The sequence below is a fragment of the Tyto alba genome, unplaced genomic scaffold (genome assembly GCF_018691265.1).
Source record: "Tyto alba isolate M040663 unplaced genomic scaffold, T.alba_DEE_v4.0 Super-Scaffold_27, whole genome shotgun sequence".
Classification (NCBI taxonomy): Eukaryota; Metazoa; Chordata; class Aves; order Strigiformes; family Tytonidae; genus Tyto; species Tyto alba.
In genome coordinates this window covers 109,643-135,428 of record NW_024881301.1, presented here as the reverse complement: position 1 = coordinate 135,428, position 25,786 = coordinate 109,643, and the positions used below count along the sequence as shown (strand labels likewise).

The 25,786-nt window shown below is 38.1% G+C and overlaps 1 protein-coding gene across 1 annotated transcript in view; it reads right to left on the bottom strand.

Annotated features, from left to right (window-relative positions):
• RB1CC1 (RB1 inducible coiled-coil 1) overlaps nucleotides 1-25,066 on the bottom strand; it is a 77,783-nt gene extending 52,717 nt beyond the window's left edge. The window contains 5 exon segments of the mRNA XM_042797853.1: nucleotides 8,256-8,426; nucleotides 8,688-8,814; nucleotides 11,317-11,444; nucleotides 12,595-12,710; nucleotides 24,802-25,066. Of these exon segments, the coding sequence (XP_042653787.1) occupies nucleotides 8,256-8,426; nucleotides 8,688-8,814; nucleotides 11,317-11,387 (369 nt within the window). The 5' untranslated portion in view covers nucleotides 11,388-11,444; nucleotides 12,595-12,710; nucleotides 24,802-25,066.
• Nucleotides 25,067-25,786: the final 720 nt, after the last annotated feature.

Sequence of the window (25,786 nt, the reverse complement as noted above, 5' to 3'; positions counted from 1 at the left end):
TGCAATATTGACAACATGAACAATTTTATTTTTTTATTAAATTCACTTTGTCTACAAGTTACTCAAATTCCACTGCCTATGAAAAAGCAGAATTACGGCTTCCTCAAAAAGAACATGCTGTTTTACACTAAGGCATACTGAAAAATACACCAGAAAAAAAAGAAGCTGAAAAGGTAACTGATGAACATCCCCATTGTGGTCTAATCTACGTCCTGGGAATGTACACAAACATTTTACTTCCAAGTCACAAACACTATTCTCTTCCCAACGTCAAGCTTCCTCCAAACTACTGACAATAATTCCAGAAGTGAGACCATATGCATTAGTTTGAAGACTAAAACAATATAAGCCATCTACAAAATCAAAACTGATCATAAAGGCTTTTTATGCAGTTCCTTCAAGTATCACAGTTTACCAGGCACTGGACTTCTCCCAACTTCAAACAAAAATGTTTCTTTAAAAGCCCTTGGTAGAGGTTTTCATTAGTTCTACTTCCCTTTGGACAAACTTATTTAGCATGGCACAGCTCAAACGTCTAATAAGGAAATAATTATGCTAGGCCTGATAGGACCAGACTTCCTGTCCTGAGACATACTCTTAACTAGTGGCCAACGTTTGCTTTTTTAGCTATATCTTTTTATTGTGTTCACAATGGAAGTCAAAAGTTACGAGTTAATGTTGTCCTATGAAGGTTTATTATATGTCATTCTTGATGATCCCTTGAGAACCTAACCGCCATCAATCGAAGATTTTAGTTTTAACAAGGTTGTTTCCTCAGCAGAATACTTTCAAACACAAAATAGAAGTCACAAGTTATCAAATTCTACTAGGATTAAAAAAAAAAAAAATTATTACAACTGAGAACACTTGTTAGACTACTGATGACCAGCACTGACACTCTGTATCAAGGATTCTAACCTGTGGGGATTTACCTAAATTTAACCAAACCAGAAGCTTGTGTCTCAGAGTAGTCTGACTCCTAGAAAAGTGAAAGTAAGCAACAGTATATCCCAGAGCAGCAATTTATTTTTCAGAAACCAGGTAACAGAAGGGCATTCTAATAACTGTCACTATCTGCCATATAACAGAGACGTGCCCAAAGGAACCATTATATAAAAATAAAAATACCCCAATGCCATTTAAGTATTCAACCAGGTATTCAGCTAGATGAGTTACAGCCCCTTGTTGTACACAGAGGAGACTTGAACATTAAAACAAAAAAATCCACTTATCAAAGCAATCATAAATACAATACTGAGACACAAAAGATTTTTTCCAAACTATTTAGAGCTCAAACTGAACTAACATTGAGCTCAGAATCCATTAGCTTGAAAACATAGCTAAGTTTCTTTCACGTAACGTGTTTTCAAAGCTACCTGTAAGCTAATACACTACAAGTCAAACTGTACAACTAAGGTCACATATGCAAGATACTAGAATAGCATTCCATATTATCATCCTCCCAAAGTTAATTTTACATGTGTTTCTCAAGTGTCAAACAAATTCTCTCTGGGTGGTGGGAGGCAAGCAGTAGAATTCTGTCTGCATGGATGAACCCAAATGCAGGTAGAGACCATAGGAATCCAGTACTGCTTTTGATGCCAATTCCTTAGGCAATATCATGAAATGAACTCATTATGTTCAAATGGTAAAGAATACTAATCTGAATCCAGGGAGTCCAAGTAGATGGTTGCAACAAAGTTCAAACCACATGAAGCAACTGCATGTCTACGTATCAGAACTATTTCAGTTTTAGACTATACTAAGCAGATATCAGAGCAAGGAAGAACACTATGTTAAATCATTATTTTATTTTTTAATGCTGCATGGAGGGGTCAAGAAGAAAACTCTGTTTCAGTCAGTCCTACAATCCTGCTTTCAAAACACAAGTGTGTTCAGCAAGAAAATGAAGTGGTGAAGCTTTTCACTTCCTTTGGAGTACCTATGTAGCTTAAAAGTAGCTAAGAAAATAAAAAACTACACAGATCTATCTATTTTATCATTCCATCACTGCTGAAATACATCTTGAAGTGAATTGGCTTTTTCTTCCTACCATCTCCATACAACATTTCTGGGGAGAAATTCCTCAGGTTACTTTAGAAGGATCAAGACTGATCTGTTTCGCATAACTGGTATGTCTGTATGCAGAAAAAAAAAAAAATTACACAACACTGATAAATGAATAAAGTCCACAGACTGAATTATGTCAGGATACAAATAAAAGCCTGAAATCCAACATATGTTTTAACACCTCTCAGTAAAGTTGCCAGCTCCAGCACAGAAAATGGAGCTTGTCTAACAACAGGCTTGCTTGTGTCATTCATTTTTCACAGATCCACTCAAGGGTTATTGGCAGACACCCAATGGTTCACAGAGCATTAAAATTAATTTCAGTTGCCTTGGAGAGCTATGCCCTCTGTTATACCAGCACACCTAGAACACTGACAGCTTCACCATACCACTGGAATGTGGACCTCAAGAAGCACCACTACAAGACGAGACAAACCCAGGCTAATCTCAGTTTGCTATTATACTGAAGAGTAACTAAACGCATCTTCACTTCCTAATTTGTCAAGAAATTCATCAGGCCCACCAGAAAGATTTTTATCTTTCGCTGGGTGCTTTAGCAGAATGTTTACACTAATTATTTCTCTCAATCATCCTAACTTAAATGTAGGTGATTCTTCTGATTACAATCACTTATTTAGTATGTTTCAACCGAATCAGTAGAAGTAACAAAGTAAGTTTCATCTTAAATAGAAATTAAATGGTAAAGTGTTTCCCATCAATTTCAAGATTTTGTCTTTGTATTTGACTATCATAATTCTGCTCATCTGAATGAAAAAAAATCCAGGGAAGGTCTGTTTGTCTTAAATGATCTTTGGACTTACCTCTAAATAACAAAAGTTCTCAGGCAATGCAGGGTTCTTTCCATTCTCTACAACCCTGTGGTAAAAGGAAACAAGTCATCAAAGTCCTCTATTGCCATGTCTCTGAAATTCTGTAAAAAGGACTCCTTATAGGTTTCAGTCACCCTAAAAATCAACCTCAGGACAACAATAAAAGATCCTTGAAAGTGAAATTACACACATCTATACACTACAGCAGCAGATAAATGCTTCCACAAAAGGTAACTTATCTTGCTTACCAAAATTAGTAACCAAGACCATTATCTCTAATTCAGACAACCCCAAGTAGAATATCAGTAAAGGTACTAGATTAACCACTAGATTAAGACTGCAGCTTCTAAAACCTGTAATCGGAACAGTTAACTTTCCTGTAAGGGAGATTTTGATAGTTCCTGGCAATTTCTCTCCTTTAATTAATTAGACAGTTGATTATTCCATTCTCTTATAATGTTGGTCATTTTTGGTGACTGCATCCTTTGGACATTTGTCCACACAGTTCACAACTTATTACATACTCAGGAAGCATACATTTCATCAGCATAATACAGAATAAATTATTCTGTAAATCATAGCTTAATGACTTTCTTCAGTACTGTTTTCACCAGCTCTTTGCTCTGACATTTGGAGAACTCAAGTGACAGAATTTACTGCCAAAAAAAACATACGGAGAAGCTCACAAACCACCACAGTCAGGGAATCAAATCATGGTACAAGATAAGTGATAACTTCTACTAGCTTCCAAGCCACCGAAGTCATCTTCTCCTGGTAAATTTTCTAAAAGCTTTATCTAACAGTTCGGGTTACAAAACAAATGCTGTATCTTTTAGCATACCTTAAGGTAGATCTTTTAGTATACATTAAGGGTAAAACCTACTTCATTTTAACACTAGCCAACTTGATTACTTTAAAAGATTATGAAATTGAAGACTAATCCGAGTTACAAAGAAGTCTGCACTTCTGTGGAAGAGCTAGAAGCATGTCTGGCTATTAGACTAATAATTTAACCAAAAAAGAATGAATAACATTAATTTACCAACACAATTGTTATAAACATTACACCACCTTAAACAACACTAAAATTTTAAAGTAACTCTCTTCCAGAGGGTCTCAAAACAGCTTTCTACTAGAAGTGAAAGAGCATTTCTCTAAATAGTAGATACACAGCTTTCAGGAAGCATGACTGTACTTCTTGGCTTAAGTATTATGAAGCGTTTGGAACTAAACTAATCATCATCTAGCTACTATGAGTACAGCCATGGTTTTAGGCAACCAAATGAAATGACCACAGTTTCTCATCCTCATTCCCATTTCTCAAATAAAAACTGACCGGAATTGACAGTTTGATGGTGACAGCAGCCATATCACATGAAATGTGAAACATACCCACTAACAAAAAGTCCAAGTTTCCAATATCCTCATTTTGGGACAAATAACACAGGAACTTCAGTTAGATCACTGAAAAAAAATAATCCTTTCCTAAAGGGTAAGCTACGAGAAATTATTTTAAGCAGTAGTGTTAAAAGACCAGAAGATAAGACAAGATCCACACAACACTGTATTGCACAACACACTGTGCAGAGAACAGCTTGTCTTCTAAACTGGCGTGTACGTAACTTTTTGCAAACACTCTGTGCACCTCATTGTCCACATACTGCAGCTCAAGGCCAAAACTGCTGAACTGAAAGAAAGGCAGGAAACAAGGCTGGTTGTAAAAAGGCAAGCTGTAACCCTTCAGGTACAGACATCTCAAAGGTAAGCTTTTAGTCAAAGAGAAACCAGGATACTGAGACATAAAACAAAAAAAGGACTTAGAAAGTTGCTTTAACTGAGATTTAAAAGTCAGACAGCAAATGCAACACTGACCAAAAAGGATCTGATTAAAAAAGTTTATAAAACAGAGATATTATGCCCCATATGACAAAATCCATGGCAAGAATTTCAGATTAATTGATAAAGGAACAAGTTAAAGGAACAGACACAGCTTCTTTAAAAGCTACCTTTTCTTTATACTGTAAATTCTACATAATGATATCTTCGGTAATCAGTAGAAATTTAAGAAAATCTGTATAGGTGTTAAAATCATGAAAGCAAAAAGAAAGAAAAAACTGAGGTATCTTGATAAGACAATCACAGTACCGTGGAAAACCAAATGAGGTAATAAGTTTCCCATAGGAAAGATTTTTGGTTAGGTGGTATTAAAATCTAAAAAAGGCTACAAGTAAGTTAATGAAATTAGTTTCAACTGGGAAAAGAAAACAAGTAGCATCTGCTTTTACATATACCTATACCCTATATATATGTGTATGTATATATATATATATATATATATGGACAAAAGGTTATAAGAATGCCAGGGCCTCCACTGTGAATTAGAAGATGACTTTTATTTGTACCTGAATAATAACTAAGGATATCTGAAAAATATGGCCCCCAAAAAATAATGCAGAAAGCAAAAGCAGACTTTAAACTAATAATGGTCAGTTTTACACAGGCAAAAAACAATAGAGAGGAAATAAAGGCATGGATTAATAAAAATACTTGTTAAAGCAGAACGTAGAACTACTTGTTATTGTGAAAAAAAAAAAAGGTTAAAAAGTATACCAGTGTATACATAGTATGGAACAAAGTGAATCAGAAGTATCTACCCACTTTTCTCCACAGTACAAATAAGGTTCAAAATAAGGTAAAAAAAAAAAAAAAAAACACACCACCACCTTTCATACAATTCTACAGCATAGTTGCCAAGTAGCATACAATTCAAGGCACAGATGCCAGAAAACTTGATTAAATTCAACAGTTTTCAGGCAGGCTTAAAATGAGGGAGAAACAAGATAGAAGTAAGTCCTCCCACCCTGAAATGTTCATAATCTTCTACACTAGTTTGCATATTACTAAAGCAGACATAGGGCATAAAGTACAAGTGATAACCAAGAGCTCTCGTACAATAAATTAGCTGTCATTTAAGTAATTTTTGCTGTTTCATATCAAGTCTGATTTTAAAATCATACTGTATATCCTCTGGGCAGAATAGACACCAAATTAAATAAAAACTGGTGGCTATCAAACATTCTCCCCTACTTTTACACAGTTACACATCATACTTTCTTACTGTTGACAAGAACAGGCAAGACTTTCTATCATGAGCAATAATTTAAACTTTCATTTTCTTAATACATTTTTATCATATATTAGTATATGTATTAATAGTGAACATTAATAATTTGAATTTAATTAATTAAATTACCCTAAATAATTACAACAGGCAAAAACTCTCCAACAATACTGCCATGCTGCTTTTCTGGTAAAGCAGGTTACTGTCTCTCCAAAATTAATAAAAAGACAAAGTCTGGAACATTAGAAGGCAGATTTTTCATGTCCATTTTGCAAGAAGTCTCCTGTATTGTACTCTCAGTGTGGCTTTGGATGCATCAGTCTCAACCACAGAGGTTCAGAGCCTCTCTAGCTCTCCCCAGATCTTAAACAATTTTGAGAAGTTTTAATACGCCATGTTCCCTCCTCCTCCCAGCTAAGAGACTTATAGTGAATCTTGAAGATTAATGATCTAACCATATTCCCAGTTCTCCCTCAGTTTCTTCTGAATTACTGCTCAATACGCTTCAAGCCAGCATCATGAAAAAATGCTTCAGTACAATACTGCAATACTCCTTTATACAGTTTTCACACCTTGGTAGATGTAAAGTCACGATAGCCTATTTACTGATCTTTCACCACACATGATGCTTTTGTCATTCCCCTCTCCTGCCAAAGAAGTATCCAATGCATTTTCAGAGCCTAACACACAGCCCATGGTTTGAAAGATTTAAAATCTTGGGTAAAATTACTGTGGGTAAAAAGATATATCATATTTAAGATTATTATGACCTATTTAATATTTACATTAATTTCTAAGTTTTCCACAAAAGATTCTACCATCATTGTAGCCCTTTTAGAAGCAGGAAAGAACTGGAAGAAGTAGGGAACCAATAATAATCTTTTTCAAGATAAATCTGCAGGCTAAAATAAAACCTCCATTCTACTTAGATCCATGTTTAAAGTCCTAAATTCCTCCCCCCATCCCGTAATATCAAGTACCATCAAGTATAGATTTATTCTCTTCTTCCAAATCAGCTCAGGATCACTCTCTCTAAACTTTTCCGTCTAGCTAAATATCACAGCTCCAGTTGTCCAATAAAAGCTGCACTTGACAGAGTATTTCTGAAATATGGGCTTCCCTCACAGAAGACTTGACACCAGAATGAGCCAGTAAAGATCTAAATAATTAATTTTAAACCAATAATTTGCAATTAACTTGCTTGCTCTGCATATTAATACACTCTTCAGAATCAAGGGGGAAGAGAAGGTAGCACTAACAATTATTTTCAAGTCTAAGTAGGGTTAATTTTTTATAGAACTCCTAGAATATTAAGAAGTTTACTCCAGATGAATTAAATCTGTCCTATCAGTGTATACTAACTTCACCAGACCAAAAACAAAATTAAGGATTTTTAAGAACACAAAATTATGGATTTGATGAAGAAAGATGATAAAATATCAGCTGTTGGATGTTTAAATAATATTTAGAGACAGGAAAAATATTTAATGCATTTAAATATTAAATTTGAAAAAGAAAGTGAGGGCTGTATTCCCTAACATGAAGAAATCAGTCCAGCTACTGAATGCACTGTGTCACTCTTGAACACGCAGTCATTCCTACTGCATGCACACTCGATATCTTACTGACCATGTTGCAGGGAATTAGCTCCCCCTATTAAAATAATACAGAAGTCATCAAATCACAGCTCTGACAAGTCTGCTTTCTATGCAAGTAAAAGCCAGCACTCAATGAGACACTTGAATTTTAGGAAAAGCAAGCTTAGTTTTATTAATTCCTCACCAGTTGCTTAGACATAAGATCAAACAGAAGCTTGGCAAGGTGCTTTTAAAAATTATACTGCTAATTTTCTACTTGGATTAACAACATTTCCAAAGTAACTTTTGTTTTCAGGTTGAAGCAGACAGACGACACTGAAAATAAGGCCGAGCATTAAGGCATGGGTTCAAAACAACCAAATTGCTTTTATTTTGCAAATGCTGTAAACATATACATCTATAAAGCTGTATTACAATATGCTTTTGAAAGAAGCTTTGAACATGCTGAAGAAGTAAGCACATTTCAATACCTACCTTGGAGGTTCAAGACAAAGGCTCTGAAGAATACATCATCACTATTATGCCATTCTTACTGTCTTTTGAACAAACTATTTTGTAATTCGTATCAAGCTTCTCCTCTGACATACAAAAATGTTATTTTCCTTTGGTGTGCAAGTACAGTAAGAATTTACCTACCACAGCAAGCTGTGTCCGTGATGCTACCGTATGAAACACTGCAGGCATCATGAGAGATTCTTCTACTTTCAATTCCATCTCATTCTCTGCTGAAAATGTGGTTTTGGGGATAGCTGGTGGACGTTCACACAAGATCATTTCTTTGTTGAATAAAAAAATTGGGTTGGTATCCTACACTCAAAAAAAAAGAAACCAAAAGCTGAGTAAAAGCAACATACTGTTCAATCGTCATTATTTCATCATGTGGATCAGATGTTTTAAGAACATGTTAAAATTTACATATATAAGCTGAATATGTAAACATCTGTTTCTTAAGCCAAAGAAATCCACCAAACAGTACACTACAGAAAAATACTTGAAAATCCCTTAGTAAAACATGTTTTTCTTCCCCTATAAATGACAGTTTAGGCAAAGAACGCAGTATGCACTTACTGTTCCAGCACTGTAACTACACACTCTTCTGTCTGGTGCCATACACTCTCCTCCATTGACAACCAGGACTTGGTGCTGAATGGCAATCTTGTACTTTGTTTGAATTGCATGTTTCAGATCAGCCACACTGGAAAAAAATGGGATGATGACACTATCAGTTTATTTGTGTCTTAATTTTACATATGCCTGTAATGGAGACAGGTGACTTATCTGTGTCAAAACAGAACTTTTTTTAAATAACTACTGCTTTTTTAGAATTAAAAAAAAAAATGAAGAAAGTACAATGACATATTTCAAAGTTTTGTAAGTGCTATAATGTGTTGCATTCTGGGCACCCATCAGTAAATGAAGACAACCTCTGCATTACTAGTAAGTCACCAGAAATCTTTTTCCAAGATCTGATAGCATGCTAAAATCCTGGATTAAGTCACATCAAGTGTTTAGAATAACTGTGAAAGTCATATTGTGTTCTTTGAATGCATACTTTATGAACAAACAACCAACTTACTGAAACTCGAAGATGGCAACAAGAGTATTACCATTTCATTATGCATAATGTAAACACAATTTCACCTAATCAGCTCCAACTGATTTACTGCACGTGAAGTGCAGTATAGCACTTAACAATATCAGGAGATTAAACAATCCGTATATATATCCAACATATTCATACAAACGTTACAGACACTTTTAATGCAGATACAGTAGGTCAGTAAAGCATCCCTGCTTTCATTCACCATCCTTGTACCTTTAATTCTAGGTGATGACATCTTCACATTACTGCTTATTTTAGACAGTTCTAGACTTTGTCTTGACAGCAAACAGCCAAGTAAACAAGAATTTGCTAGTATGATACAGTAACTGGCCCAGACTATAACACTCTGGGGTACTACCTGTGCAAAGGTATTAAGAAGCTTCAGAGTATCAAGTGAATAATCAGTATCAGCATCTGTGGTTTTGATATAACTGGCAGGAAGCATAACAATGTTACTGGCTATGGTACTTGAAAAACAAGAATCAAGTATCTCAAATAACTATGATTCTACATAACACCATGGATTCACTACACACATCTCACGACCACAAGCTTGTAGTCACTAGCTGTGTTACAGTAAGCATTCACCATGGTCTCTGGGAAGATAGCTTGGCCTGTCCATGTACAGGAAGACAGGCAAAGAATGCAAGAAAGTCGGTCTTGCTAGAAAGACCAAGTCTATAATACAGAGATATACAGAATAAGAAATTAAACTGTTCAACTGAAGAGTCTTGAGTTTTGTGTGGTTCAGCTGTTGGAAAGCTTTTTTCTCAAAGAACTATTCAATAGAGCAAAGAGTCAGCCCATACCAGACTATTAGGGGCCTGATCTGGCAGTTCAGATGCTGCACCTCACCATAATTTAAGAACAGAATGTCTCAGTGTACCAGACAGCATGCAGGGGTGCTGACACATCTGCAAGTTACCCAGCAGATGCAGAATGGCTGAGATAAAACATTATTTCATGCTCAATAATAGTGTCAGTGGGCTTTGCAGAAGAGCATACAAAAACAATCAGTGTAGGCAGTCTTAGGGGCCCTCCGCCCCAAACAAGTTTCAAAATCCAAATTCACCTGAATCATGAAAATTACAAACAGTAATTTGGGAGAAAGGAAACAATGGGTTTGAGAACAAAATCCACAGTAGAAGTCTTTCAAGCACAATTACTTGCAACTCCTTCATCACTGATATAACATGAAAACAGCAGGTAAGCTTGGCTCTTGCTAGCTCCAAGGTGTATGGGCTATCATGATATATTATACACAATTTACTTACTAGATCAGAGTTCCACGTGAGAACAAGGAAAAAGACACAATACATCCAGTATATCTAGACCTCTCTAGAAGCATCTTTACATTTGCAATATGCTTTTAATGGGCCGTGAAAAATATACGAATAGCAAAGTTGTTGAGACTTAACTGTAACACTGCTCACGTTTCAGAGCAGTTGGGCATTCGGAAGTTCATGTTTTATCTAAAAAATGCTGTAAAATATTTTGGAGTCTTACATCATAGGACAGAACCAACTTCTACTGATCCTGGACTTGAGACAAAAACCTGTATGCCAGTTCTTTAGCATCCAATCTAAAAATATTACAGAGCACACATTTTCTTCACGATGAGTATATACTGACAGGAGAAAGAGCAATCTGCAGAATTTTTTCCTATGATGCCAGTCAGTAAAAAAATAAACCTTTTACAAAGGAATCCTAAATAAAAACACTGTCCAACAAAAGGTCACAGAAGATCAGAAGTCATTCTGATAGTTTCTCCAAAAAGCATAAAATATAGCACCAAACTCAGCTAAGAGCAGGTCACCCTGTCACTGCCCTAGAAAGTAAATAACCTCTCCACTCTTTCATACAGCCTCAAACATGCACAGTCACCTACAAGGCATTGAAAACACTAATCAAAACAAAACTCAAAAAAGAAACAAAAAAAATTTTCACTTAAATACATAAAAATGTAGAGCATAACTACACGGACATACTGAAAACCAACTGAGTACCATCTTCCCTGAACTCAGTATACAAAAAGTACATATACTTGTTCTTAATTTAGAAACCAAAAAATATGCAATTAATTGACTTTCTTACTTTTGTACAGCAAGCTCTGTATCAAAGGTAAGGGTAGTTCCAGTATTGACCAGAAATACATAGAGCTTCATGATGATTTCTTTAGGTCTCTGAAGTTTATAACTTGCACTGCTAAAATCATTTAGAAACTGGGGAAAAAAAAAAAAAAAAAATCAAGTGTTAATTTCACACAAAATACACATACATGCTTTTGAAAAAATACTTATGTAGTGGGTGAATACATCAGCTCTCACATTCTACAGTTCTTTATCCATTACTAAACATACAGGTGTTCCTCTGACCAGAAACAGGGGCAAGGTAAGCCTCCGCATATGCAAATGGTTAGGAGAACACATTAAAATATACACTGAGGAAAACTGAGGGAAAAAAAAAAAAAAAGAGACTACTTTCAGTTGCAGTGGCCACCATCTTAGACCATTATCTGGCTTTTCTCAACTATGGAATGCATTTTTAAAGCCCCAGATACAGTTATATCCAGACATCTTTTCTACATTTTACAAACAGAAGCATGATCTAGGCTGTAAGCAGTCAGTCCTCAACTTACACCTACAAAGTCTATCTGTTCACTCTTATCCATAGTTTTGGCACTCAAACATATGGAAGCACAAGCAAAAAATTTAAAGATAGCTAAGATTATGCAGATTTTCTTTTTGTATCTCTCCATAATTAAGTAATAGTTTAAAAAAATACTTTCCTCTGTTTTCAGCACTAGCTAAATCTGTAGCTATTTATTTTGCCAATAACAGCAAATATGGAATAATCAAGAAAGAAAGTGCAGACCAACACACTGGAGCACAAAGAATAAGCTAGCAATAATTTATTACTAAATTCTTAGGCCTAGGTTTCAGAATTAATCAGTCACATGGACAAAAATACTTCTTTTCACAAAAAGGTGTATTTGTGACTGTGATCCAGGTCAAATGAAAAACAAATGTTAAATAATACAATGCTTAAAGCAAGCACCATGGGGCACCCACCAAACAAAATAATTTTCCACCTAAGCAGAGATTAAAGATTTATATAGTATCTAGTTTTCACATCAACTTGGAAAATAATGTTTAAGTGATATTTAAGAGATAATCTGTCCAGAAACCTCATGTACATACAATAAAATTTTAAGCAAACATTTATCCCTCCATACCTTACCACTAAAGCTATTCAAAACATAGAAAGGAAAAAACACTATCAAGATCAAAATACTTATGACAGCATCTGCCATGCATGCATCAGAGGTCTCAAACTTGCAAACTTTTTAACTTCAAGCAAAGAAAGAATTACCTTCAGGCACTACAAAAAGCTAACACCTTCAAATTCAAGAGGAGAATAAATGCATACATTCACTTCACTTGATTTTTGGCAACAAAGTAGCATGGTTGTTCAAAGCCAGAGAAGACCTGCAAATAAAAGATACAGAATGAAATTACAAGTATTATTAAAATGTCAAGGTTTTATGGTAATCATTGCATCAAACCCTGAAATCAGTGTATGTCCATGCCAGAAAAAATAATTACGTGGTAGTGGTTTTTTTTTTTTTTTAACAACAATGCTATTCAGTTACATGTCTGCTCAAAACTGCTACATACCTAGATATTTTTGCCTGTAAATTTGGTTTAAAATAACCATTAATGATATTCTTCAGTATCTACAAGGAGGAAAATTTAGTTCACTAAAGAGAACTAAAAAAGTCTCCATTAACTGAAAGTATTTTTCAGAACTGGTGCAGAATGCCAATGATGCTAAGAGCAACAGAGAAACTCATAACAATATAATTTATCTAAGAAAATCCAGTGTAAAAAGGCACATGGGCTACTGCTGTTGAACGAACATCATCTCCTGCAGCTGTATCCAACAGATTCCTTCAGGAATCAGCATCAGCTTCATTACCTGAAACAAGGTAACCTTATTTGTTAAGCTATTCACTCACTTTCAAAAACATTTGTTTGTTTTTAATTTTATTTTTAAATAAAACTAAAGACTCTGTCCTTCCCAGCTCCTTGTCACCGGCATCCTCTCCCGGAACTGCTGTTTAAACTACAATGGAAACTCCAACAATCAAAATGAGCCAGATGAGCAAAGGTGGTCTTTTGGGCTACATTTTTGGGTTCATTTCAACTTGTCAGCTAAAGTAGCAGCCAAAGGAGAAGGAGCTCTCAGCAAGGATGGCAGTGATGAGCAGTCAGGCAAGTGCACAACCAAACTCCAAACTGCAAACAAACATTATTTCTCTCACGTCAATGCCCTAGCAAGCTTTCTGAGAAGATGATCAGGCACTATAAAGGGTGATAATCCATTACTAAAAATAGGTTTGCTGAAGCCTGAAAAACCATTAGAACATGTGTATCATTGTATACAACTCATGCTACTAATGGCAAATCAAACACTTCACCCCAAATTTGAAAAGCTTGTAACAAAGGAAAAAATACACAAGTAGTACATGTATTTTACATGCACAGAAGACAGCACTTTGTTAGGCTGTTATTTGAGCTATTATCTTCCTCCTTCCAGTCCAGTCCCTCTTTACTCCTGTGCAAAACACACACTTCACCTTGTCAGAAGCAGAGGTGCAATAAAAAGGAAAAAAGCAATGTGTTTAAATACCACCATTGGAAAACCAATAACTCAAGTGTCCTCTTCCTGTTTAGCTATCAGCAGTCAGTAGTTGTACTTGAGCAAAATAAGTTTATGAATACTTCCTTTACATCAAAGTAATGCACATTAACATCCGTAACAAGAAACTACTGAAACACTTCTGCCACAAAGTAGGATCACATCACTATAATCTCTATTCTTCTATTTCTTTTGCAACCTTTAAGAAGTCAAAAAACAAGCGTTGTTTCTTCCGCCCAACAACTCAACAAACAATTCTGGGGGAACAGAACTACATTTACACGGGCAGGACAAATTTGTATTAGGTTACTCTTTAAAGAAGGAAAAAAGTAGAATTCACCCACTCCCAAGCTTGCCACAAGTTTCAGCAAGTACTTCCAGAAGCAGAGGAATCATGTGAAGGAAGGTTTCAAAAAATATGTGTCCTTAACACCAAGCTCTCATGCAGATTCACTGGTGCCCAATAAAGGCAGGCTACAGCCCTCCTTTCAGCAGGAACCACGTCAAGTGCCTCTCTCCAGCTGCCAGTTCTCACAACACTGGAAGAAACTGAATTTTGAGAGCTCTCCCTAGTCTTGCATCTCCAGACAACACCTGGCTGAGTCTGGCCAACAAAGTCCAAGATTGGTTAAAGAGGGAGATGCATGAAAACTGGCCACTGTTGCCTAAATCTTTTTTCTTTCAAAGGTCAGGTTAAAACAATTACAAAATTTGACAACTACTGAAGACAGAGCTGCCAACTCTGTCATCAGGCAAACTATAACAAAATGACTAATCCACCCAGATTATTTGTTAGAACTGTGTGACCTGCAGCGTTAGAGCTGTGCTATCACAAACTAGATCCTTTAAATTATGGGATGGTTCTTTATTTGATCAACAGCCATGAATTATCAGTAACAGCATTTAAAAAATAGCTGAAAATTTGAAAATAAAATTTCTGTAGCAGCTGCCAGAGCAGATAGAATACGGTAGACATGAATATAAGAAAAAGAATGAGATGACAAAAATGAAGGAACAGCACAAAATAGAAAGAGCTTCCAGATTTAATTCAGAAGATGTCTATTTTGTTACATTAGGTAACAAAACACCAAAACCAGCCACAAATAGGTTATGGCAGTTATAACATTTATTTCACTGCTCTACATTGTGTTTACATGGCAATGCAATTACTACATCTGCTTCACTTCATGGAAGTATTGCAAGCTTTTCCTATCCAATATAAATTCAACAACCAAGTACTTCTGAAGTGTGTGTGGATCAATACTTTCACTGCATGTTGTTTTGAAGTTCTGAAATGTATCTTATTTGCTTCAGAACATGCTCATTGTTATATCTGTAAAAGAAAATTAATGTCTGTTTACAGACCTTTCCTTTTTTTAATTACAGTGGAGGCATCATGGATTTCACAGCACTCCACAAATAATCCTATGGCTACATTAATCATCCATTTCTGCCATTAAGTGCAGAATTCCTGCCCCATTACCCAAGTCTGACTGTTCCATTGTTTCGTGGTACAATTCTTTCCAACTTAAGACTTAAACACTGAAATACCACATTCAGGATAGGACAAAGACAGCAATCAGCATTTATGCTGTTTGAGTTTAAAGGGGCATTATCAACTTCACTTTCAAGTCATTAAGTTTCCTCTACTATATCCCAATGTTTAAGTTCATGCACATGTTTTTGACATCTCATTTTCCATGCCTCGTTTATAAATTTGATTAAAACTAAACCTAAGCAAACACAGGTATTAATACATTTTTCTTTAACTCCCTGGAATTTAAACTCAACTACGTCAAATTTATGGCTTTCCTTTAAACTCAGTGGTTTAAAATTCCATCTTCTACAACAATAACACACCAGCAGTACAAGGTACCTTGCTTTTTGTGCCTGGGGAAGTACTGCTTCACACCTGTACAGTAAGTGCCATACTTACCAAAGCTTCATCTCCCAGGTCACAGAGAACCAAGAGGCCCACACTCTTTCCCCCCCATACATCTCCAGGTTGGAAGGGACTCAACTCTGGAAGCAGACAGAACTTAGCTTAACTACCTAATCAAGGCAATACTTTCACTGTTCACTCAGAAGCCTGCAATTCCACATTGCTAATTATTAGACATTCACATAACTGTATGAACATCATCTGTATGCTGCTAATAAAGTAAGTTTCTCTTCTCTTACTGGAGACCAGCTGAGGATATACTGCAGGTAACAGACAGAGCCTTCAATATGAGTCATAAACATTACCCCTGATTCCAAGGGTCAGGCATCTCATGGGACAACACTGCAGAATTCCTGTCAAAAGGGCAGCTTATCTGAGGCAAAGGCTGACAAGTCTGTCACGTGCTTGAGACTTAACTGCTATTCCTCATTCACTGAGTATCTTATCTGGACCACATCTCCCCTCAAGGAGAATACACCTTTATTACCTCTCCAGATGAAGAGCCAACTTTGGCACACATTAACATTTTATTAAGCTGTGCTTTCATTTCCATACAGCAAATCTTAAGGTTTGCCTTTGAGATGCTGCAATTCCTGTGTTTTCACTTTCCTCTCCTTTTAAAGCAGGATTTCCTGTTTCACTTCAACTTGGGCAGCTCTGTAACAGACAAAGGTACAAGACTAATGCAGAATGTTCCTTCCGATTCATTTTGTTTTATTCTACAAACCTGTCTTCTACCTCTGCTTCCTTTGTTTTTTCAGGTACCTTTTTTAAAAAATGCTCTCTTGCTCCAACTTGCACACCTCACCTCATAAGCAAAGGATTTTATAGCACATAAATCCTAATATCAAAGGAAAACAAACATAGAGACTGAAGCTGAATTTAAGGAAACAAACACCTTCCTTCGTATTAGTTGTAAGATCATCTCTAAAAGCAGGCTTCAAGGAGCTATCTTTAATACTGCAACCAATGCATCTAACCAGAAATATCCTGATTTTGCAGAAGACTACAACCACAACCAGAAGAACAGACAGAATGACCTCATTACGAGGGCACACATTCTTTACTAATGCTTTTAGCAACAGAAATGGCTTAGTTTATAAAACACAATGTAAATATATACCCCTCATCTGGACAACCAAGTGTTGAAAGGAAACATGCTTTAAAAGGCACTTAAAGTGAAACTTTTTTAAAAAAGCTCCTAAGCTATGTGACGAGTAGTAGGGCTCCTCCTAACCCAGTTGCAGAGAATAATTTCATCCCCTGCTCCTCTAAAATAAATTTAACCCGAAGTCTACATCTAATCACTAAGATAGTATCTCCACCTGGAGTAACATGTATCTCCCTTTACCACCTTATATTAAAGCCCATAAACTTCATGTTCAAAATGTACTGTAGTCTTAAAGAAAGGGTGTCAACTCCTGACATCTGTAAGGTGCCATCTGGAGCTCTATTTATACTGTGTTGAGATGTGCATCAGGTACAGAGGCTGTTACTTAATTACAGCATCTCCAACAGTCATTGTGTTAACAGCTCTCAGACTCAGCTGCTGGTCAGTAAAGCAAGTTTCTTCCACTCAACACAAGAACCAAGCTCCAATTCTGCAGAGCAACCAGGAAACAGGCCTGAGCCCCTGCTTCCCAATTGACTAAACAGGAATTTCAGAACTTTGTAATTCCATGTACAGTAATTCATAGTATATGAGGCTCTCTCCCCTCCCTTCAAGATGAATCATTTTACATAATACCAACTTAATGCTTAAGAGTTACATATGACCACCGTACTCGGAGCTGCTCCTGCAACCCTGAACTACATAGAAGCTCCTCATTCAGCCAAGACGGTGCAGCAATATCTTCACAGATCCTCAACAACATCAACGATAGAACAGCAGGAGATCAAAAGCAACTGCATCTGGGCTGGTAAGAAAACACTGTGCATTAAAGAGTAGCTTTGAAATTGGTGTGCCTCAAAACAATGCAGCTTCTTACAAGCTCAGACAGAATTTATATCGTGAATTCTAGGAAAGCAATAGTTTCAGACACCTTTGAGGCAAGAAGAACATTATTAGGCATTGTCATGATTCCATGTGTATGTAAACACAAAGCTTCAGATCTGAGGCCTAGCATCTATTTTCACTGCTCTTTTCACTGATTTGAGGAGCTGCCAAAACACAGTTTTGTTTGTTTAGGGGTTTGTTTTTGTTGTTGGTTGGGGGGGGGGGGTGGTGGTGTTTGTTTCATTTTTTGTTCGGGTTTGTGGTTTTGGTTTTGGGTTTTGTTTTTTTTTGATTTTTTTTTTGTTGTTGTTGTTGTTGTTTTTTGGTTTTAATTGATGTAAAATCTTTCCACAGCTGTCTTGGTTCTTGACAAAGTTAACCAAAGGTTTTGTCAGCTTTTAAATTTTTTTTTTTTTTAATGTAGTAATTTTGCCATTTCAAAAGCACTTGTAGACTACAAGTCTCCCTTCAATTAGAGATTAATACATTCACTTTGCAAAGAATGCTGCTCTTACGTATGTGGAGCTTGAGGTGGTTTTATTCAAGTTACTGACTCCACTGGTGGGAAGGTTCTCCCTGTAGACATACACTCTTTAAAAATAATTAGCATGTAAAATCTTAGTGTTTGCAAACAATTCTGCAAGAAACAGCCAACAAAAATCCCTTTATTTGTTACATCAAAATCAGACAAGTCGGCACCAATGCTTCTTTCACTCTTTCTCTGGTTAACTAAGACCACAATCACGTAAGTCTGGTGCTTCATTCAAACCAGTGTTTATGAATCCCTTTCCTCAGCGAGTTGTTCTACTCCTCTCCCTGTACCAACTTTCAGTGGTGCAACTTTCCATACTTCTGTGGAATAAACTGGATTACTTTGCTGTAACAAGTGAGAAATGGCATGCTTCCCCAGGTTACTGCTAGCTCAAATTAGTTCCATGATCCAGTTCACTATATAGCTCCACAAACTGTTACACTACAACTAAGACTGAAAAGAGACTGATGAATACAGGGGGTACCAAACACCAGCACCACCATTTAAAACAAGTGAGAATTTCCAGAAGGCATCATTCACATTCTTAACTACCCACAGCATCATCAGTTATTAATAGATAACTTCTTATAAATAGTAACCTATTAAAAAAAAATGCTGGTACCCTCTTAAAGAGCAGGCTGAGATAACTCAAAAATGGGCAATTACCACAGATGCAATTGAGGACAGAGTTTCTCAGAATACAGACTATGAGGCCACTTCTCCTGCATTTTCCTCTCCAGATAGATCATCATAATGCTACAAGGGTTTTTTTTCCTCTTAAGTGGGTAGTACAAGGTAACTCAGCCAGACCTACTTTAAAAGATGAAACTGCAGAAAGTAAGACTGATTAAACGGCATTTTTTTCACGGGAGTGAAAACACTACAGATGGAAAAAAAGTAAGAGATTGACAGTAATGAAATGTAAGACGAGTAAAGATCCATGTGATTTAGTCTGATTGCCTACATAAAAGTCACAGGTTCTTCCTTAATTAATTTCTATTCACAAGCAACCATTTTAGAATAATATTAAAGTTTTCCAGCAATAAGGAAATCCATCACCATCTTGGTAAACTGTTCAAATGATTAGTAACTTCCAAACTTGTTTCAAATTTTTCTTATTCATATGGATGGTTATAAATTTAGCATTTGAACTTTCATGATCTAAAGACAGAATTTCTACAGTTTCTCTTCATAAGTTCCTTATAGTTCACATCACCTATGAACCTCCTCCCATTTATCAGAATTTTTTTTTCCAGTGGTATCTGAAACAGACTAGTAAAGGACCATCAGTGACATGCAGAGTCAACATAACCCCCACCCTCCCTATGTATACATATTCAAAAATCATGTCTAGATTTTTGACAAATCAGTTTATTAATCTATTTGCATGTTACAGTTACAAACCACCTTCAGAACTCTATTGGCATCAATATGAAAGAAGATAACAGCAATGCATTGAGAAATGTTTGAAGAATATTAAAGCCTATCTTAAGAAGATGGCTAGTAATTTTCAACTGCCCTTCTTTACCTTTTTAAGATAAATATTTGGTAGTTTAAAAGAGGCACTAAAGTGCACTAATAAATTCCTTTATGGAATATTACCAACTTAAGAACTACACAACCTCACAAGATAAAAAAAAAAACACACACACACAACCTGGAACTGTTGAGATACTACAACTGTACTCCTACCTTACTGAACCCTTGTGCTGTTTGCAGTGATAACATGCATGTGAAATTGTTGTTCTATTACATTTGCTTTTTAAAGTTTATAGGTATTTTATCTTGGAGCCTTTCACATAATATAAGTCAAGGAAAGTTTACACATTACACCCCCTCTTTTCGTTCAGACAGAGCTGAGAATTGAGTCATATTTTCATTTTTTGTTTAAAAAACTGTTCACTGGGTTTGAATCAAGTCTCTTTCAATCAGTAGACAACACAAGTATTTGTAAAGAATATTCTTAATTACAATAGACAAATAAGTCATCTGGAGTTTACTAGCAGAATAACTTGCAATACAGCATAAGCATATTACATTAGAAGAGAGCTGCTAGTCCAGTTACACAATATATTCTTATATAAGTATCTCCATCTGAATTTAATAAAAATACACACTCTGGAGGATGGAAGGAAAACTGTATAAATAAAAGCACCATTTTGTCAGTATGAACAGTCTATCCTAGGCACAACTATACTAAGTAAAGGTCAAATATCCACACTTTTGACATACCAGCAAAGCTACTTGACAACAAACCCAAAATAAAATTTGAGATAAACCACTGACATTTACAGTCCCTGCAATATCAGGAAAACACCATAACTCAAATAATAAAGAGCAAAAATTGCGGCAGCCACATCTACAATATACAAAATACATAAAAGACCATATTTTACAGAGTGTAGCATGAACATATACAAACATACAAAAAAGTGGCACATAAGTCAGTTACAAAAGAGAACCTGAACACTAAATCAAAATGAAATTTGTGTATTTGGGAGCAGCTACCTCAAATTTTAGAAACTGGATATCAGCAAAGTGCCATTCAGAATTTATATTTTAGCTTTATTAAGAGTGGTCTGATTTTTGAATCCATGATAGAAGCAAGACTTTCCCTTTAATTGGTTCTTCAATGTTGCTTTCTACCTCTAAAATACACATTGTTTTCAATCTGTTCAAACTGAAAGCAGCATACTGGCCTTTCAAACACATCTTCAAGAATAATGATGAAGATTGATGTGTTTCTATCATACAGACACTAGTTTCACCTAATTACTCCAAATAAAAACAGGCAATTGAAATACTGAACACACTATTTAATCACCACCGCAACTTTCCTATTCTGAAAAATCAAAAATACTGTTTCAAAACTAAGTCTTAGGAGGTAAGGAAACTCGAGTTCTTTCCTAACAGGAAAAGCATGTTCTGAAGTCAGAGATCCACTAGAACATTCCTTAAGCAGAGCTGCTCTCAAATAGTCACACATCATTCTTCTTGTTGGACCTATGGCTTTACACAGCAAGACAGATGCAGGACGTTTAGAACCCAACTAGTCAACAAAGCAGTTTTACATTTTACTTTCAATCAACAGGTAATCAATACAAGTGAGAGAGAAATTCCCGTAACACTTAAACAAGTCATTTCACATAGAAAGCAGGCTACCACATTCTACAGCAGCTAAATTTCTAGATGCAGAAACTACTAGAGATTTATATACAGCACACTGCAATCATTTCACCTTGATGCAACAAAGACAGCAGGCCCAGCTGCAAAAATCTTTTACAAAAGAAACTGTAAACATCTTGGACGCACACAAAAAGCCACTCTGAGTTGTTGCTTGAGCTGGTAGTTTGAGCTCAGAACCCTACTGGAACCATGGACTGCAAACCTAAACAGCAAAAGGAAAATACACACCTGGAGATGGACAGAAGATAAGCAAGAATTGCCCTGACATCCCTGCTGGTTCTCCTGACCTGCCAACAGTAGCCATCCCTATCTGAATCTCTGAATGAAAATTTTGTATCAATAAATTTGTTTTGATATTTCTACTGACAAATGCCAACAATTGAGATTTAGATATTACTCGTGTACTATTAACAATTTAGTTATCTCAGATCCCATTAGAAAACACATCACCGAAGTATCTCCACTTCCAACCCTGCTTACAAATGGGGATAGGAAGAGCTGATACACGGTATGATGCCTTCCAATTTCTCTTTCAACTGAACTCGAAACCAAATTAAAAGTGGATCTGCAATATGAATTAACTCACAGACAAGTGACTTTCACAGTAACCACAGAATACTAATAAGCTCACAAAAATCACTGTTCATTTCTCTATCACCATTAATCATGCTGTAGGCTTTTACAACAAAGAATTCATGTAAGCATCTCTCAACTTGTACACTGAAATAATTACTCTGACAAATCAGGTACAAAATAGATACTTTTTGATTCTAGCAATTAGATTAGTAATTTACATATTAGTGATACTTTTTTTTGCGTGCTGGATATCATTCAGTCAGGTCCTGCAGTATAATACAATATTATTACGTAAATTGGCATCTTGTAATCAAGCGTTTGCTACTCGATAATACTGATTATCAGCTTTGCATTGGAATGCAAACTAATAGCAGGGTCCTTGAAAGTAGTAGGGTATTAAAAATTTATTTTTTTTCTTCTTCAGAAACTCCTTGTATAATGTCATTGAGCTGCAGACCAAAATCAGGATCACAACCTTCTTGAGCAATATGCATATGCAGAAGGAGACACATGACTGCTTGGATAGTATCCAAATGACTCTGAAATAGCTTGTGTGACAGCCAGGTACGCACACTGTAGTTTTTCTTTTTGACTTGCTTCACTTTACCACAAGATGCAAATGAACCCAACCTGTGCAATAAGTCTCAAGAGCCTCAACACCACTCTGAGCCAGTCTTCCATAGAAACTAACTGCTAGCTTAAAACCAGATAAAGACTTAAGAACACACTGATAAAAACCTACCCTCCAGGATAACATACTTTTTTTTTTTTCCAAACAATCCTACTGTAACTGCCACTCTCTTATCAAAAGGAGCAAATCAACATTCTACTCCTCTCCCCCCCACCATACATTCATCCCCTACTTAACCAAAATAACTGGAATCCTAAGAAATGTACTAATAGTTTAGAAACTGTGTTTTTCACCTTAATTTTTGCAAGACTATATAACCTTAGTGATGTTCAGACAACATGTTGGGACAAACAATGTTTTAAACAGACTCCACAAAAGACCTCAAAATAACCCTTGCCCTCTTCTCCAGTCAGAGTGCAAGCCTGCTGCATACACTTCTAATTATAAATATGGTAACATGACATGGGGAGAGCGCCAGCCCCTCAAGCATGATCTCAGAGACTACTAACCCAAATCTGTGCTGAGCACAAGGCTAGGTCAACACAATATAGCATAAGATAGGTTTACTTTTTTTTTTTTTTAATCTACAAAACATACAGCTACGCGTACAAAGTATACAACAATAACAGACCTAATAGCACTTTGGAATTATATCTCACACTAATCCATTATCCCAAAAGATCCCATTTGTATTTCCAGCTCTAACTGGCACAGCTGAAATCCCTTACCTCATGTTCTTCAGTAAGTTGTTTTCTTTTCTACTCCCAACATAAAATCATTTTGAGTTCCAGACAGCATTTAGAATAAGTACAAATACATCCTCTGCACACTTTCATTTAAGCTAATCTTAATGATGTTTAAACATCTAATTTCTTTCTTGTTCATATTTGCTTCCTGCAACTAAAGCTTATGTTAGAACACTAGATGCATGTACTGCAAGAAGGATGTTTATCCATTCTCATTATTTCTCCAGCACCATTGACGTATCTTTTACAATGCAGTCAACCAAACACCTTCAGAAGTGTAAGTTCTGCCATGAAGACAATAGCATGAACTACTTCTAACTCGCGTTTATGCGAGCAGCAGAAAAAAAAATACTCAACCTCCTCACACTCTCCCATAGAGAAATAAAAGTGAAAGTTTTAAATACCAACCACGGGAAATGGCTCATTGCCAGAACATACCACTTAATTACTTCAGACAAGAAATAAGTGACACAATTAAAAAAGCTATGGCTATAAAAGGACTAAACTAACATTTCTGGGTTGGTTCTGAGTATCTCAGGTTCAGACATGATTATTTTTTTTTTTCCTATCTCTACATGAAATTAAGTAAGAGACATGAGTGTTACAAAGATCAGTTCGTTTAATTATCCCCACATTCATATCAGCATTTCTACCTCTGGCTCACTGTCAGCCAAAACTTTGGGGGGCACGGGGCAAGAAACGCCGAACGGATCAACAAAGCAGCCTGAAAGTCTATTAGAAAGCAACAACGAGGCACCGACGGGAAAACTCAGCACATGACATACGCGTCCTCGAGAGCAGAAGCAAGTAAACAACCGAAGGAACGGCTGAACGACGTTCGTAAACACAACGCTCCTGCACGGCGCTCGTCCGACCGCCGCCGCCGAACACGGAGGCGCAGCCGGGCTGAGTCATCCCTTGGAGTAACTTCACCGCGAATCCCTTGCCCTGGCAGCGGAGTCCTGGGCAGGGAGGGAGCACCCCGGCCCCCCTGGCCCAGCACCGGCCCCGCGGGGGAAACTCCTCCGCCTCGACACCGGAGCCAGCAGCGGGACGTCGACCCTCTCGGCTCCCTCCTCCCAGCTCTTAGTCGCCCCCCCCCCCCCCCCGCGCTGTACCCAGAGCCGGGACCGCCGCCCTATGCCAAGGCCGCCCGCCCGGTAACGGGCTCCTTCCCCCCCAACCCCGCTCCCGCCGGTTGGGACGGGGCGCGACGCGGAGCGAGGCGGCGGGGGGGAAGGAGCCCGCCCCTCCCCCGGGGACACTCACCTCAGGGTCCTGCGGCGGTGGCGGCGCGTCCCTCCCTTCCCCCCCCCCCCTCCCCCTCCCCGCTGCGCGGCCAGGGCCCGGCGGTTTGGCGGGGGAGCCGCACCGCCTCAGCGGTCACCGCGCCCCGGCGGGGAGAGGCGGCGGGCTGGTGGGGCGGGGGAAGCGGCGCAGCACCGGCGGGGCGGGCCGGGCCGGGGCGGGGGGGGGGGAGCCGGAGCCGGGGCCGGGGAGTCCTGGCGCAGCCGCCGCCACCGCTGTTTGTTATTGTCGTCAGCCGCTTCCGGCGCGGGTGCATGCCGGGAGAGGGCGGCCCGGAGGAGGAACCGCGGGCCGGAAGCGGCGGCGGCGGCGGCGCGCGGGCTCGGGGGGAGGCGGAAGTCGCGCCCTCGCGCTCACCCCGGGAGACACACACCCCTCTCCCCCCCCCCGCCCGCCCTCCACCGGAGGCCGTTGAGGCGCGGGGTTAAACGGCCCGGCCCGGCCTCGGGGCTACAGGCCGCCTGGGCCTCATCCCAGCACCGGTAACGAGGCGGGCAGCAGCCCTCCTCCGCCTTGAACGAACGTTAAATTGTATCCCTTCCCCCGGCGGGAGCGGGCGGCTCCGGGCGCGGTCGCCTCTCGCCGCCTCCCTTTGGGGGCGGACCGGGCCTCGGTGGGGGCTCACGCAGCTTTCGGAACGAAGCAGAAGGTTTAGGGTAGGAACCAGCCTCCTACTCCTGCCCCGAGAAAACGAGAGTGAACCTCACACGCCTAGCTTTCAGGCTTCTCTTTTATTCTAGGTTTCTTTTAGAGTCTTAGCCCGCTGAACATTTCTTTGAGATGAGGATGTAAGCCACAGAGAAGAGTGAATTGGAGAGGGGTGTGAGGAAGCTGCTTGTTTAACTTGGAAGTGCCGGTGGGGGTCGCGGTGCTGGAGTTGCCGACAGCCTCCAGCAAAGATCCCTTGAGCAGAGCGTACGGCTGGGTCTTGCCTTTGCTGCCTCGC